Below are 16,072 nucleotides of genomic sequence, written 5' to 3'. Positions count from 1 at the left end.
GTCATCCCGGAGGCTCCATGAGCACCTCACCAGAGGCTCGCCCACCACCTCGAGGGGAACCACAGCGCCTGCATCCCTCTCCCCCCGCTTCACCCCCGGGGCCCAAACTTCTCCGCCCTCCCCCGCGGCGCCCGGCGGGGAGGCAGGCACCGCCCCGCTGCCGCCGCCCGGTAGGTGCCGGGAGGGAGATGCTCGCTGTCACTTTCCCTCTCCCCCACGCACCGCCCCCTGCCCTCCCTCCATCCCTCCATCCCTCCCACCCTCCCTCCCTCGCCCGCCGCCGGCGGTGCCCCGTCCCCCGGCGCCGCGCTGCGCGCTCCCCGCCGGCTGCAGGCAGGGCCGAGCCGCCGCCCGCTTCCCCCCCCTAAAAGAAAAAAAAAGGAAAAAAAAAAAAAAGAAAAGAAAAAGAAAAACCCCACCCCGGGCATGGCCGGGCGCTGAGGGGGCGCCCCACCGGCTCAGCTCGGCTCTGCCCCGCCGAGGGGGCTTGGCGGGCAGCTCCACTCCAATGGTGCAAAGCGACATGTCCAAATCGCCCCCCAGCCCGGCGCAGGAGGTGCAGATGGAGCTGCTGGACAACCCCCCGCCCGCGGCGGCGGCGCAGGTAGGGCAGGGGGAGGCACGGCTCGGCCGGAGCCCCGGGGCTGCGGCGGCAGCGGGGAGGGCTCGGGGCGCTGCCGGCCGGGGAGGGGGGGCTGTCGGGGGGGTGCCGGAGCGCCCGGCCCTTCAACTTGGCCCCCCCGCCGGCACAACAAAGTTTGACGGCTCTGCTCGGCCGCCCCCCTCCCCTAAAGGGCGCTTGGGTAAGGCGTCCGGCGGGATGCTCGGCGCCGCAGACCCGAGAAGCCAGCGGTTACCCGGAGGGTAGGTGCGTAGGGATGTGCTGCCGCTGGGATGTTCGCCGTGCACGTATAAATCACGGCTGGGGTTCTGCAGGGACCTGTTGTGCCTCTACCTGATGCTCGCCCCGCGCTGCTGCCCCGGCCCCATCGGGTACCCAGGCTGGGAACAGCCTCTGTGGCTGGGGGAAGGATCCCTGCTGCTGGCCCAGCACCACTGCCAGGGGGCCGGAGGTGCTGAGCACGCTGCAGATTTCAGCTGCTCGATTACGGTGCCGAAGGTGGTTGTACAGTCAGCTCGGAGATTTTAACAACTCGGGCCGAGCACGCTGCCTTCAGGTGGAGGGGTATGGAGAGGGAGACAGGGAGGAGATGTCAGCGCGCCTGGTGAAGGCTCTATTTTGAAAGGTGGTTCCTGTTTAATATATGAACATTGCATAATATCTTCGAGTTTGCAATAGTTGGCTACAAAGACTTTCAGTGCTATTTTTAAACCCAGTAAAAGGGTGGTAAAATCTGATTGCGTGCGTTTTAAATTACAAACATGCTTGTTCTCGTTCGGAGTTTTTTTCCTTTTGGGGTGGCAGTTTTATTTGCTGCTGCCAAAGCTATCCTTGATGCTTTATTTTCTTTGAGAAGGCAGTCCAGTGTCATCATAGGAGTGCTTGATTGCCACAGGAAAATGCTGTCAGTCTCAAAAGACTCGCTGAGTGATCTTTAGGTACTGGGGATGGGTGACAGACGAACAAAATCCAGGCATTGAAACAGAGGCTAGATTAAGCTGAAAAAGTGTTTCTTTGGATGTGAATTTGACTGCAGTCTCCAAGCGCAGAACAGATATTGCAGTAGGGCCATATGCTTTGCCAGCTTCTCCAGCAGTGGTGGCAAGGGAACTAATTTCTGACCTACAAATAGCCCCGTTTTTATATCTTTTCAGCCCTAAGCACAGATTGGTGACTGTCAAATCATATGGTGCCTCGCTACTATGGATACGTGTCAAATGCTGATCATAAAATTGGTTTTCACCCCTCCTTTTAACTAGGTATAAAGAACCTCTGTTTAGAGAGGAAGGATAGTTTGCGAACACCTACAGTATTTGTATTTCAGATAAAGTACTTCTATTTTATAGAATTGGTTTCTGAACACCTACAGCCAAAAAGATCCACTTTTTAAGAGAGTGGTAATTCAGCTTTTTGGCTCAGTGAGTAATTTTCAGGGCTTGGAACCAAAGTCTATCAGGCAAAACAAGAATCACATCTTCTCCATATATATATATATATTCCAGTCGTACATAAACCTTTGGTGTGGAAGGAACAAGATTATGGAAACAAAAGAGCTCTTTGTCTGAATAATAGCGTTCAGTTAATTCCTTAGCACGCGCTGCACTGAGACAATTACTCTGATTTGGGTTTTTGCTCCATTAACGTGATTTCCAGAAAATCAATATGGTAAGATCTCGCTGCTTTAGAAAATGCTCACAGTGAGAAGGAGAAGCTTAATGAGTGCTTGTGAATCATTAAGTAGATTGCCTACAGGTCCTTCAGTTATGCCCACTGCTATCTTTTTCACTGAGGAACATGAGTATCAATCCTAGAAATATTTCATGCCAAGTAAGTAATGCATCTGGAAGAAAAAAATATGCAAGCTTACAGAGTGATGTCACTCCTAAAAGTGTTCACTCCAAAGTACTACTTCTGGTAATTATGATTTAGCGAAATACAATTAAAGAGCCTTTGTATGCTTGTAACAAGCCTCAAAATTTCTTTTATCTAAGAATTTTACTTTTGCGAAGCTGAGGATTTCTTTTAATCTGGCTGTACATCATGGTTGATATCTTGGACTATCTCATGGCTGTCCATAGATTTTGGCCAAACTTGTCACCGCTTGGCAGAGGCACGAATATAGTTAACATTCTGCAAGCAATTTCTCTTAAAAGATTCTTAAATATGTGAGCTATTCCTAGATAGTCTTTGAAAAAAAATCTATTTCTTATTTTTATAATGTATTTTTCTAATAACATCTGCAAACAAAATAAAATCCCTATAGGTGTTGATCCTGGCAGTCACACTGTACTTTTCCTGAGAATTTCTTTGCAAGAGAATACCTTGGGGGCAAAGTATTTATGTTTGTTTCTGTATTACCTAGAATAGTGTGGCTTTTTGGTCTATATTACTATAAATACGTAGTTCTAGGTACTCTCTGTGATCTGAGTCCATACAGGGCTTGTGATATACCTTTAGATGCCCACTTTTGTCCACATGTCTGCACATGTTAACAGTTACACTATTCACAACGTCCGTGCATATGTCAGTGCAAAGTAGTAGTTTTAGGTATGACCCTTCTGTAATAAACTCAGCAATTGCTTTTCAAAAATCACAAAACAAGCAAACTGTTGAAATGTATTTGTGTGATGATCTATATCTGATTTTTAAAAAATCAACTTCATTGCCTTATTTAAATCTTTATTTCAAGTACCTCTCAAACCTAGAAATCTTAATTACTAGAATATTTAGATTAGTCAATTAACGCAGATGCTATGCTGATTTGTTTATAATATATTACAACAGAACGTATTAATTCCTTTCACGGTAATTCTTGGTCCCTCTTCTTCTCCTTTCCTCCCCTGCTATTTAATTTTTTTTTTCTGACCCTACTTCAGAGTCCATCAATTCCCAGAAATCATTGGAATAAATTTCTATTTCATCCTACAGCTTCCCAGGTTGTGTCATAAGAATGGTCAAAGCAAGTCAAATCAGGAAATTACATGGGATATTTCAAAGAAAATATAACGAAACCTTGTACCAGGCAACTATAGGCTACCTTGCTGAGGGAGGAGGTAGCCTTCCCTGGACGAATTCCTCCCTATTCCTCATTACCATTTTCCTCCTGTTCTTTTTCTTGCCTTGTTATCTATCATCTGTCAATGCAGGTCGTAACAACCTGACACATTTTAAATGAAAACAGTTCCTTTCTTGATTGTTTTCCTCAGCTCCTTCACTTGCATTTAGATTTCCCCTATGCTCTGATACTGTTCCATGTCAGAGTCTGAAGGCTTTCCTTCCCAGTCTAAAGGCTGCATCGTCCCAGGAGCACTTGCTTGTGGCGTGTGGAGGCTGCCCTCTGCCCTGAGCCCAGCTGCAGCTGAAGCTTGAATTGCTGAAGGTGAACTGCAGGCATGGGGTTAGGGATGGGCTTGCTCATTTTTCATTGTGTATTGACCACGACTGATGCTGACGTGAATTTTAGAGCAGCATGCATGCTGGTGGCTCCAGAACATCAGCTTAGTTATTTGGCCCTGGCTATGACTGTTGTCCTTCCTGGATCTCCAGCTGTCTTTTCAGTTGCATAGCACCATCCCCTCTCTGCCTGTCTTGTGGTAATGAGAAATAAAGGGAATAAGCAGAGATTTATTCTCCACAGATTAATCACAGTGCCCTCTGCTGCTCTGTTTCAGCTAAGCTGATTTATCACAATTCACACCCTGTTTACCTGTTCTTCAAATGAACATTTTGCAACAGCATATTTCCCAGTACTAACTTGTGAGAATACTTTGTAAGTGATAAACAAACAGAACTTATATCCCTTTTCTTACTTAAATAATAACAATAGCCATTTATTTTGGAGGCATGGAAGGTTTTACTCTCTTCTGGCAGCATTCCTACAAGCCAGATCCAATCTTGCTGGAGCCTAACAGAGTGTATACAAATGAAGAAGAGATGAAGTCAAACTCCATTCATTGGACTTTCTCATGGTGCTAGGCAAGAGGTAGTGTTTTCTCTCCCAACATGTTAACCTCCTTTTGGCATTGTAGTCCTTGCTGACAAAAATACATTTTATTAGTCTTTGACTAAAGAAAGCCCTTCAAGTTTCAGCTGTTACTTTTCTGATGATTCTTCTTTGCTCTTAGGGGTTGTTTTACGTTGTCCCAAACTTCACCAATAATAGGTAGAGCTCTTGCATGGTCGTCTCTTCCAGAGACATTTATTTGCCACTTGGATATTGCACATTATCAGCATATGTGGGTTATAGTTATTGTTTTTTACATTTTTCTAGACTGTGAAATCCCTCTGAAACAATTCAGCAGCTTCACTCCTAACTCGTTTGAGTATGTTAGCCATTTTCTAGAGGCGATCTCTGTTTTTGTCTTGTTTTGTCTCTAGGTTTATAATTTCAGACTGTTATGGATGAAAAGTTCCTGTATGCTTCCAGGCTTGGCTTCTCTGGAGTCTCAGATACTTTTACTTTTGCTTCTTTTTCTCAGTTCTTTTCTGTGCCAGGACAGAAGAGTTTCAAAATAACACAAAGCAACTGAAATCAGCCTTCCTGCCCTCCAAGGGCTTGCCTTAGTCTCTGTCAGCAAGGCAGGGGGAAGCTTCCGTGTAGCTGGCTGTGCTTCCCTGCAAATCTCTTTCTGTCACAGAGTCAGATCTCTTCTGCTGTTTACTTGTGTAAGAGAAATACAGAAATCCCTGGAGAGCACGCGGGGAGGAGCAGGCACGTGGCCTACAACTATAGCAAACAAGCTTAAGAAGCTGCAGGAGGCACAGTGGGACTTATACATGATCTCCAGTGCCTAGTGATGTTATCTGCTGCTGTTTTGCCAAGTGGGGAGCAGACATCTTCATCATCGGTGTAATGGGGGGATGGGCAGCAGATTTTGACCAAGGTGGTTTCTTGGGTTACTGGGGAGGAGGAGAGCAGGCCAGGTCTGGTGGAGTGGAAAATGTGGGTGACCTGGCCTGGGGCCAGGGCAACAGCACTGGGAGATGGCTCAGAAGCATAGGGACTGGTGAGAATTGGGCTATTTCTAGTTGCAGTGTTGGCAAACCAGCACCGGCCAGCAGAGAGGAGCATCAAAGATTTCTCAGCAGAAATGGGGTTTCTTTTTTTTTTTTTTTTTTTTTTTTTGTGGAGAGGAAAGAATCATGCCATATGTTTTTTTTTTTTTTTTTTGTGTATGTGTGTGTTTCTTTTGTTTTATTTTGGTTTGTTTGTTTTATTGATGTAGGTATAAGATTTTAAAGGACTGTGGAATGGCCTTAGCAGACTCAGCATTGTAGCTTGTGTGAACTCAATGACTGTATATGGAGATCCTCACCTTGATAGTATTTCTCAGGGGAACTCATTGTCTTCTCTGAACTGTGTTATAGCAAATGGTGTTTGCTTGAAGAAACCCAGGTTTTGACACCTAACCTTGGGATTCTTCTCTGCTATAGGAACATGAGTCTGTGCTCCTCAGGCAATTTCTTCACTGAAGGTATGTCACAGGGCTGAGTACCTATTACAGGGCTGCACTACTGTTGGATGCGTAGGATGACCTGAAACCCCAGCCTTGAGACAGAGGCAAGCCAGGATATGTTTCTATGCCAATCATTTCCTTATTATCCCCATTCCTATTGTGGAATGGAGCCATGGAGTCCTGTGAAGCTTATCATTGATGTCTGTGTATGTCTTCCAACCCTCAGCTGTACTGTCTGAAAACTGACCACCCATCCTTTATGAAACTAGTGAGATTTGAGGTGCAAAGATGAGAAATATTCATGCCTCTTTCTGTAGCTGACCCATTATACCTAAAGACTTGATATATATATATATTATTTATAGATAATATATATATTTATTTAAAGTGATGAATGTGAGGTTTTACAGTTACTCACCAGATGACTATGCCATCCAGTCGCTGAAGGGTGTCGTTCCTGGGTGGTGTCATGCCTGGCTGTTGACCAGAGAGGGTCCAGGAGCACTGCAGGACCTACAGGAACTTTCTCTGTTGCCGTATCACAAGGAATTGATTGAAATAGCTAATGATTATTTTTTCTAAGAGATGGACAGAGATGAATGTACATATTCTGCACCAACTTGGGATGCTATTCTTCAACTGGGACATGGGCATTTTAAAATATCTTTCAAAGTTTTTGCATGGGAAGGAAAAATACCTACACTTTAATTTCTGACTTTTCTAGAAATTGTTTATTCTTTCAGGGGGTCACTCATTTCCCTCACCTCTAGGTATTCTATTGATCCTTGTAATTGATCATTTGTTCATCTGAGATCATGTAAGCTTCATTCCAGCTCTGGATTTTATTTTTGATTTCCTAGTTTTGTTCTCTCCAGTTCCTTCCTTGCATAATTTGCTGTTTCAAGACCCGAATCCAATTTGATTTTGATGCATAAATCTTCGACACCTTCTTTTATTCTTTGAATAGGACCAGCAGGCTAATTTTTTAACAGTTCATCTTTGCCATTAACCATGGTTATCAGTCTCAATAACTGATGATATTCTACCGATTGTAGTTAGTAAAGGTTCAGGCTTGCCCTGTGTATACTTCTCTTTGCATAAAATACCATTGGAGTGGTTGCTTGGGAAGGGCATTTTTTAAGACTTTCACTGAAGATCAGTTCCTTAGATGTAGATAGTTGGTCATTTGAAATGTTTTATTACCTCTTCCAAGTGATAGTATTTTGCTGTAGTGATAAACCATGCCTCCTGCTTGTCATGTGTGTTAGAGGATTAAATGTAACAGATGGATGCTTTTTATGTGTTGAGGCAGAACCTCATTAAAATTAAAGGGTTTCACTGAGCAACACTAATCTCATCTGTTTGCAATAACTTGAGGTAGTTGTATATGAAACTGTTAATTATCAGGAAACTGCTGTGCATGCCTCTAATATTTCATATGATTCCCATATTTTGTTTGATTACATGGGACGAATAAAAGTTGCACAATGTACTTTCATGTCAGAGTTGGAAAGCAGTCTTTGCTTCGTTAACGCTCTGTTGATGAAATGTTTTTTGCAAGATGACTTTGGTAGGATTTTTGTTTGTTTGTTTGTTTGTTTTTAAGGCCTCACATATTCTGCTAGATACTTTAAGAAGCTGTAGAACATAAATGCATGTATTGTGTTTCTCGTCTCTGGCAACTCCACCAATTTTAAAAGAACTTCACACATCTGACTGATAAACCATGCTACAGTTCTGATCTTGTAAACACTTACATGTATACATAAGTTCATTTGTGTAAGAAGTTATGTTGAAATCCAGTGGGAATGTTTTCGTCAGAAAACATTTTCTGTAAACAGTCTTGTTTATAGGGCTGAAATCTGTTGTATTAAAATTAGCTGAGTCAAGTTATGGGATGTCTTAGGTAGCTGGTTGTGCAGGGTTTATGGCTGTTCTGGTAGGCAGGACTACTGTGTAGTTTAAGGAAGGCTGCCCCAGGTTGCTGCTTTTGCTGGCCAATGTCCGCATGTCGTGATTCAGCCCTTTATTTTTAGCTACCTAATTACAGCCAACTGCTGCACAGAACATAGATAAGGCAACTAATTTTAATATGAAAATCACAGTAAGATATTTGGTTCATTGTGGAAAAAAAATCTTTTTTTCTTTTTTTTTTTTTCCAGAATTGCAAGTAACTGGCAGATTTTTTTTTTTATTATTATTATTATTTTGGTATAAAGGTCTTAAAATAAAAAAAAAAATAAAAAGCAAAACATAATGAATATGACACCATGAGTTTTCATGATTTTCCATATGACAGAGACGTTTAATCATTTTTTTAAATCTGTTTGTGGAAGACTTGTCATATGTTTAGAACAAAGTTTCAGACATTTCTGACTTTGGAAATAAACTTGGAAGGCCTAGAAGACAAATATAATCCCAGATTGGTAACCTTTAAAATAACAAAAACAGCGGTCAAGTCACATATGCTGAAATTGATCCCCTTTCCTCTAATTCAGAAACAGTCCATGCAAAAAAAGCAGCTGTTAGACTGACCGTCCCTACACCCTGTAGACATGGCCTGCCATCCTGTCAAACATTTCTTCTGTGTAAAGTTAGCATTCCATTTGTGTCCTTGAATAGTTTTCACTCAAATAAGGCTAGAACAAAAATGTGCAGGCTGCTGTGCACACAAAATAAATAAACAAGCAAATAAATAATTAAAAAAATAAAAACCAGCAACTGAAAAATCAAGGTAAGCGTGAGTTTGAGGTGGATTTGCACTGTGATGTTGCCTGAAATAAATGCTCTTAGTTGTTGCTACGCAGGTAGAGAAGTAGTTTGTCTGTGCCTATAATGCATTTTTATTCTGGTCTTGTTTATTTTACCCTCATATTTGTACCCCCCAGATACAGTTCCTGTTTTGCCATTGTAGTAATATTTTGCACTATAAAACTTGTAATATGATTCTATAAGTATATATTGAAGAAACTAGGTACAAATACAGGAATGTGACTGTAGAAGAGAATATATGTACATTTTTCTAGTATCTTCTTGGGGATTACACAATACTATAGTGTACATTATGAAATTGCCTAGATATTGTGATCTTTATGTAGTTTCTTTATACTCTTGAACTGATATGTGGATGTTTTGAATTCTTCATATTCTTTTTTTCTTAAAATATTTTAGTATCCTTCCACAAAAAATGGAGAAAAGATGGTCAGAATGTTGACAAGTAACTGTGCCATCATAGTTACTTCAGTAGTAGCAATTTTTAATAACTGGAAAATTTTGATTAAAATCAGTTGTTTTATTTAAAGACCATCAATGTCAAAGATATATTTTTTTATATTTTATGTACCTTAGTATTCTATTGTATTGTGTGGAAAAAGACAGTACTCTAAGAACTGTCTATTCTAACAGTAATTGGAAAATAATTTGAATAATGTTCTGTTAACAGTGCTTCCAATCTACTTTTTATTCTTAGAGATCTATGAAGTCCTTTGTATTACCAAAATGTTCTTCTGTTGTCAAAGATCCCTTTTAGAAATGCAACCATGTGAAATCATTCCTCATTCAATTTCCATTTTACATTTTGTGACTTGACTCATCAGAAAGTCATATTTTCATCCCCATAATGTGCAGCATGCTGATTTTTGTATTGTTCTGTGTTAAACAACATGTATATAGTACAAAATCACATGCAGTTCGGTTTTCACAGGACACCAGAATGGTTGAGGCTGGAAGGGACTGCTTGAGGTCATCTGGTTCAGCCCACTGCTCAAGCAGGGACACCAAGACTGCCCAGGACCTTGTCCAGATGGCTTCTGATCTCCAAGGACAGAGATTCTACAACCTCTCTTTTTTTAATATTATTATTAATTATTATTATAATTATCAAATACTAGAGTTCAGCCAGTGCTCTGAAGTCTCCTAGAGTCAACATTAACGGTTCAGATACAGCTGAGATTGTTCTGTTGCATCTCTTGGAGACAAGTTATCTGCATTTATTGATTTGAAAAATGATCTTAAGTTAGTAGTGGCTATTTGTCATCCTCCAGTTACTTTTAGACTCCAAATTATTCTCTCATATTTATCATGTGTTAGCTATGAGTTAAAGCTCAGATCTTGAGGTCATGATCTTAAAAATCTGCCAGAATGAGATATTAAGTGTGCCTCCAAGCCTGCGCAGGAACCCATCCTTCCCTGTTATGAAAACTGATGGGACTCATGCCTGAAACTCAGCGTGGTGCTCTGAAGATTGCCCAAACTCAGGGAAGAACATGCTTGATGCACCCAAGCAGAGTTTTATCCCGGGGTTTGCTGTCTCAGGGCCAGCTTGCCAGGAGTGTTGTGTTGTAATACATTCATAGGCACATTCGCCAATAAGCTGATCATAGTTTTCTTATGGTGTCTAAATGCAGGACCAACAGCAGCAGCTTAGGGCCAAAGACAGCAACAGGATGGGGATTCATGGACTTGAATTCTAGGAAACAATAATGGATAAATAATGGATAAATAATACAACTAGTATATTGTTGTGGAGGTATCAGCACACTAGCACACTCTTATCAAGAAGCTTTTTTGTTGTTGTTATGTTTTAAGGAGAACAATGAGATTTCTGTAAAGGAATTTTTATTCTTGGGAGAAGAATTGTGAGATAGTCTGGGGGAAGATATGAATCAATTAATTGAAAATTTAGCGTGTAGGTGACGGAGGCTGGTAGTTATTTTTGTTTTTGTTTTTGTTTTCTCCCTGACTTATTGTAGAACTTGAAAGTTCAGTGCTGAATGCAAGATGAGAGCTAAGATTGGGAATAAGCCAAGGCAGACCTTGAAAGTGAAGATAAAGACCCTATTTATTGCAGGGAACTGTGGGAGGTATTTAAAGACAGGAGACGTGATCTACAGAGATGGATTAGTAAAATGACCTTTACAGCAGAGTGATGAGTGAGACAAAATTGCATTTATCAATCTTGAGGAAAATAATATTTGAAGTAGTCAAGACGTGGTTTTGTTGCAAGTTTAGATGAACTTAAGAAACATAACTAGATACAAAGGTGTGTATCTCAATGCAGTTGTGCAGAGTCAATCTTTGGAATTTTGCTTTACCTGGAGGGAATGCTCTGGGAAGGATTCAGGATGGTGTCATGACATGGTTTACAGTCATCCCAAAAATAAGTGCTTGAAAATAGCATGGTTTTAAGTTTTTTTTTAATTTGTTATACAATAATTACTGATGGTTTGCACTCATCTCACAGAACAAATAACTTGGGAGGGTGTGTTAGCCATTTGCTGTGTTTCCGAAACATAGTTTAATAATTTTTACTTCAGCCAACAATTGCTTTCTCCCTTTGTATTTTTGATTTCTTAGTAGATACAATTGATGTCTTTTTAGTTATACATTTATCCTTTTTCTAGTTAGATATTTTGTCCTTCTTTATTTATTTTGCTACTTTTCCTTACTTCAACTGTTTTTAATAGTTGATTATATGTTCTTCCTCAGTTGTAACATTGTATTTGAATCAACAAGGTGTTGGTCACTTCTTACTGTTTGCTGTTCCCTCTGCTGACCTGGCTCATAGCTGTGATGTACTGGAGACTGGTCCAGTATCACCTTTCCTAGTTTGTGTATTTAAGCTAGCTGCAAAGCAAACTGTGTTTTTTAATCGTTATGACTTGTGTGAATAATACGACAAATATACAAGTCTATAAATGGTCCTTCAAATCTGAAAAATAAACATTCATGGCTCAATTGGCCAAATCTAGTTGTGTTATGCACGTAGTCCCATCAGTTACTGAATGCGTGCTTATTAATTGGCACAAAGCTGATCATTTGAATCCCTGCTAGCCTAGCAGATGTCAATAATGCTTGTACTGAGAGCTGTCTGTGTAACATAAACTAACTCATATGTCTATTTTTTTTTTCTTTTAACAGTCTTACAGTAAAGGGGCAAGAAGAAAAAACCGATTTAAAGGTTCAGATGGGAGTACATCTTCTGACACTACCTCTAACAGTTTCGTACGCCAGGTATGTGTTTTTCAGCTTCTTAGACTGGAAGACTTGCTGATGTTAATGTTCAAATAATTTTCTTTTACAAATTGTCAAATCAAAGAGTGATACTGTAGCCTGAGAAATAGCAAAGGTCTCTGCCAAGACAAGGAAAAATATTTGGTTGCTATTGTTTTGATCTTGGCAGAAAAATACTTTTTTTATTTCTTATTCATTTCCATGTATAGTAGATTTCTATTATTTTTGTTTCTGTAATGCTGTCAGGTGATTAAAGCTGGAGAAGGAGGAGGTGGAGTCTGATGGAAGCGCCTAAAGTTGCAACATTTGGGAGAAAGCATCAAAACCCTACCAGTCCTAGGGATTTCCTGCTTAAAATAGTGCTGTGCAAGGCAGTATTAACTTTGATGTTTTCCACCCACATCCCAGTGTTATTTTAAGACATGGGTTGGAGGGGAAATCCCTGGCAGCATTGTGCCCATTGTAAGGATGCTGAAAGGCCTGTGGAGGATGGAGGGGTGCTATAGGCTCCCATAGCCTGTGCCCACTCATGTGTGTTTGGGGTGCCCCCTCACACAGAGCCTCATGGACCCACCCAGACCTGCGTGGGTGGTTGGAGAACAGATCAAGCAGGTCAACAGAGGTGATCAAAAATGCAGTGAAGGACATCCAGAGCCTGGTGTGGTCTTTGGCTGCAGACTGGTGCTACTGAGGCTGTGCTTGCATGGAAGGAGATTGAATTTCTGCATGCTTATGTTGGAGAAGAACCTGGAGAGCATGAAAGGTACTCTGACTATGCCTGTCCAAAGAGAAATACAGGTTTTCATGCCCTGCTGATTTAAGCTGTGGTTTTACAAGCGTAGACTTTGTCATCTTTTTTGGAGGGTTTCTGGAATTCAGGAGGTTTCATTGCAGAGTTTTTGGTTTTACCATAAGGAAACACCAGACTTACCTCTCACTGGCTTGTCTTCCTGTGTTTCTCCAGCTCAAAACATTCAGTGACTCCACTGCTGTTGCACTGGTTGTTTCAGTACGCATCTTCTGTTTACAAAATATTTCTGCTTTTTCCTGCTGCAGTCATGCTGGCAGGTTTTGTGGTAGGCTGTGGATTTGATAAAGGCAGGTCCGTATTACATTTCAATGTCTGTTGGACATAGGTTTGAAATGTTACTTGGTCATGAGAATTCATCAGTGGCAATAAAAAACATGAAGGTAGAAACCCTGGTTCAATAAATTATTAATATATGGCATTTTGTTCTGTTTAAAAATACTCTGAAAAAAAAAAAAAGCAGTCAAAGTAGCATTTAGGAGTGGCAGCAGATCTCCCTGTCCCAAGCATTCTTTGTAAGGAAATCTGTATTGCTGTTTTCCTTAGCCTCCTCATGAATGTTGAGCTCAGCTTGGAACATTTTTAGCAGACTACGAGTGTTTATTTTACACCAGCTGCACACAGTTCTTTGCCTTTCTTGTTTACTTAAATGAGGTCTGAAATTGGTCTTAAATATCCCTTCTTGCTGTCATTCATGGGAGCAGGGCAAGGATGATGGATGATCAAACTCCATATAGATGTTGAGGTGGATTCCTGTACTCTGGCGATCTGACTGACTCTATAGAGTGTGGGGCATGATTAATCAAATCTTTGAAAGCAAACTTACAAATCAGGGTAGGTGAGCTACAGTCTAAAAGTGTCTGTATCTTTTCCAATGCTATGAGGGGAAAGTAGACCATGACTATGTCAAGTACAGATTTTTAGAGAGGAGACTTATATATTTCCCTGAAGTAAATCTAAGTTTAGTAGTTACACAAGTGATATAATACAAATGACTGAAGGGTGAAATGAGCTTCAGGAAAAAATCAGATTTAATAGATTGCTGAAGCAAAGCTCAGTATTGAGATGGTATTGTGACTGAAGATAATGAAGGGATGTTAACAGATAAATATATGTTATTACGCATTGTCCAAAAATTATATTTATATATATATATATAAATACAAAACATTCCTAGTAAATCATGTATAGGTAGAGATTGAGTTGAAGAAGATGTATAGGAGAAATGCATCGTCACAGTTGCTGGTACAGAGTTTATTTCAGAGCTTAGATTGCATCTTCAAGAGGCTTACCTGCTCTGATCGTCCCCCTGGGACAGCTTGCGTTTCTCCGGTATTAATGAAGATGTGACATCGGTCACCAGGTGCAGTCACATTCTGCTGTCTCAGCTGCTCTGTCCTTCTCTCAGTGGTGCATATTGCCTGCTCCGTGTGTCTGTCTTCCTTGGAGGATATTTTACATGCTATAAATGTATGTAATTGTGAGAAAAAGTGAGTGCAAGAAATTGCCGTTTCTACTGAGATGGGTGAATGTTGCAGAAAAGCAGCAGAAAAATAAACCCCAAGCCAGCAGAATCAATCATGCATCCATTTATTTTACTTTATTTTATTTTAGTGTTACCTTAAAACTGGAAAGTCATTTTTTGCATGGAGAGGTGTTTGCAGTTTTTTTTTTTTTCAGTTGCTGTGATCTATACATGGTTACACACAACCTCTTTGTTTCAGCAGTGCTCATGATGCCTACTGCTGCCTTTTTTTCCTCCACTTTTTTCCTTCCCCCTCACTTCCTGTCTCCTTTCACATTTACTTTGAACTTGTCCTGCAACTTTTATATGCATCTCTACAAATACTCCCTTCTGCAGTCAAGAAGGAATCCTGATTGTCCTGAACATCTATTGCTAAGGGCTGTCTACATTACTCATAAAGAAGGAGGAATGTCTGGAAGGTGTTTTTGCATCTTCTTTAGCTGATCTGGCCTTAAACTGGGAGAGCTGGGAAAGTCGTGCAGATTCTTGTTGCAGGAATTGATGGGAAATGGTGCTGAAAGAGAGAAGAGAAGTATGTCTACGTCCTGAAAGAATGTTCTGTATGTGTAAGGCAGTGGAGATGCTGTGCAAGAACAAGTTGTGTATAGGATTCAGTCATCTGAATCCAGGGAGGCACTGGCCATTTAAGTTAAAGCTGCTGCAAGGGAAGGGAGTTAGTGTCTATTACTTACATTGACAAAGCTTTATTGTGTTTACATTTTACTATTTCCTTAAAGACATATGCACCTCTGGCTCCAATATGTGCACCTGGCAACTTTCCTGCAATGCATACCAAATACTATGTAGTAATAACTATGCCATCTTAGTTTTATTTGAATGACAAAGAACAAAGTGACATTTTATTCAAATTGCTTGAAAATTCCTGCTGTTGTATAAGGAGTATGAAATGCACCCTGCACAACTCTATGCACAATGATCTTTTCCATTTAAATTTGTTTTTCAAAGTACTGAAATAGAGAAGAGCCATATATAAAAGAAGCATTAAATTGAAACAAGAGCAAATTTAAAAATGGTTCTGTTCCATCCAATTGAATCTCATCTGTACTGTGAATTTTATCTGTTATAGATTTTTATTTCTATTTTTCTCTTGTGATACTGAAAACCTATAAGGTTTTAGGATAATGCTTTGGATTATATCCCAATCTGTTAATATTAGCAGAATTATTTGTTTAGTTTTGCGTCCAGAATGTTATTTATGAAGTTGGAGCTTAAGAAAATAACAACAACTTGGCGTTCCTTCCACTTGCAAGCAGCTCCTGCTTGACTTTTCAGTAGCAAGAGAGGGAGAGGGAGAGGGAGGGAAGCGTTTTTTTTTTTTTTCCTTGTGTCGTGTTGTGAACTCGTATTGGCAATTACGCAGTGTATTTGGAAAGGAGAAGCCTCGCTGCACACCATGCTTTAATCAGCTCCTAACTAACTTTAATCAGTTGTCTTTAGGGAGATAAAGAACATTGTGTTATATAGTTTTCATCATCTTTTCTGAGCTTTGGAGTGATAAGCAGCTTGTTCTTGGGGTTAGCTATGAAAGACTGAATTGAATCTGATCTGTACTTGCTGCCATTTTGACTGATGCATGGTAATGATTTTGTTCCCAAGGGTTTTTCAAAATACAGATCAGACAAAATATT

The 16,072-nt window shown here is 40.5% G+C and overlaps 1 protein-coding gene across 5 annotated transcripts in view; it reads left to right on the top strand.

Moving 5' to 3' along the window:
- The first annotated feature begins 265 nt into the window (after nt 1-265).
- The window catches only part of CACNB2 (calcium voltage-gated channel auxiliary subunit beta 2), a 243,719-nt gene continuing 227,912 nt past the window's right edge, over nt 266-16,072 (top strand). For 3 of the 5 annotated variants that reach the window (XM_048061804.2, XM_066991643.1, XM_048061800.2), the window contains exons 1-2: nt 266-604; nt 11,998-12,090. In XM_048061804.2, coding sequence (XP_047917761.1) covers nt 509-604; nt 11,998-12,090 — 189 coding nt within the window. In that variant the 5' untranslated portion in view covers nt 266-508. The remainder of the gene's footprint in view (nt 605-11,997; nt 12,091-16,072) is intronic. The other 2 variants (XM_048061802.2, XM_048061801.2) reach the window with 1 other exon arrangement.

Source organism: Anser cygnoides, chromosome 2 (genome assembly GCF_040182565.1).
Source record: "Anser cygnoides isolate HZ-2024a breed goose chromosome 2, Taihu_goose_T2T_genome, whole genome shotgun sequence".
NCBI lineage: Eukaryota > Metazoa > Chordata > Aves > Anseriformes > Anatidae > Anser > Anser cygnoides.
Note: the sequence above shows the minus strand (reverse complement) of the source record. Positions and strands in the feature narration are given on the sequence as shown.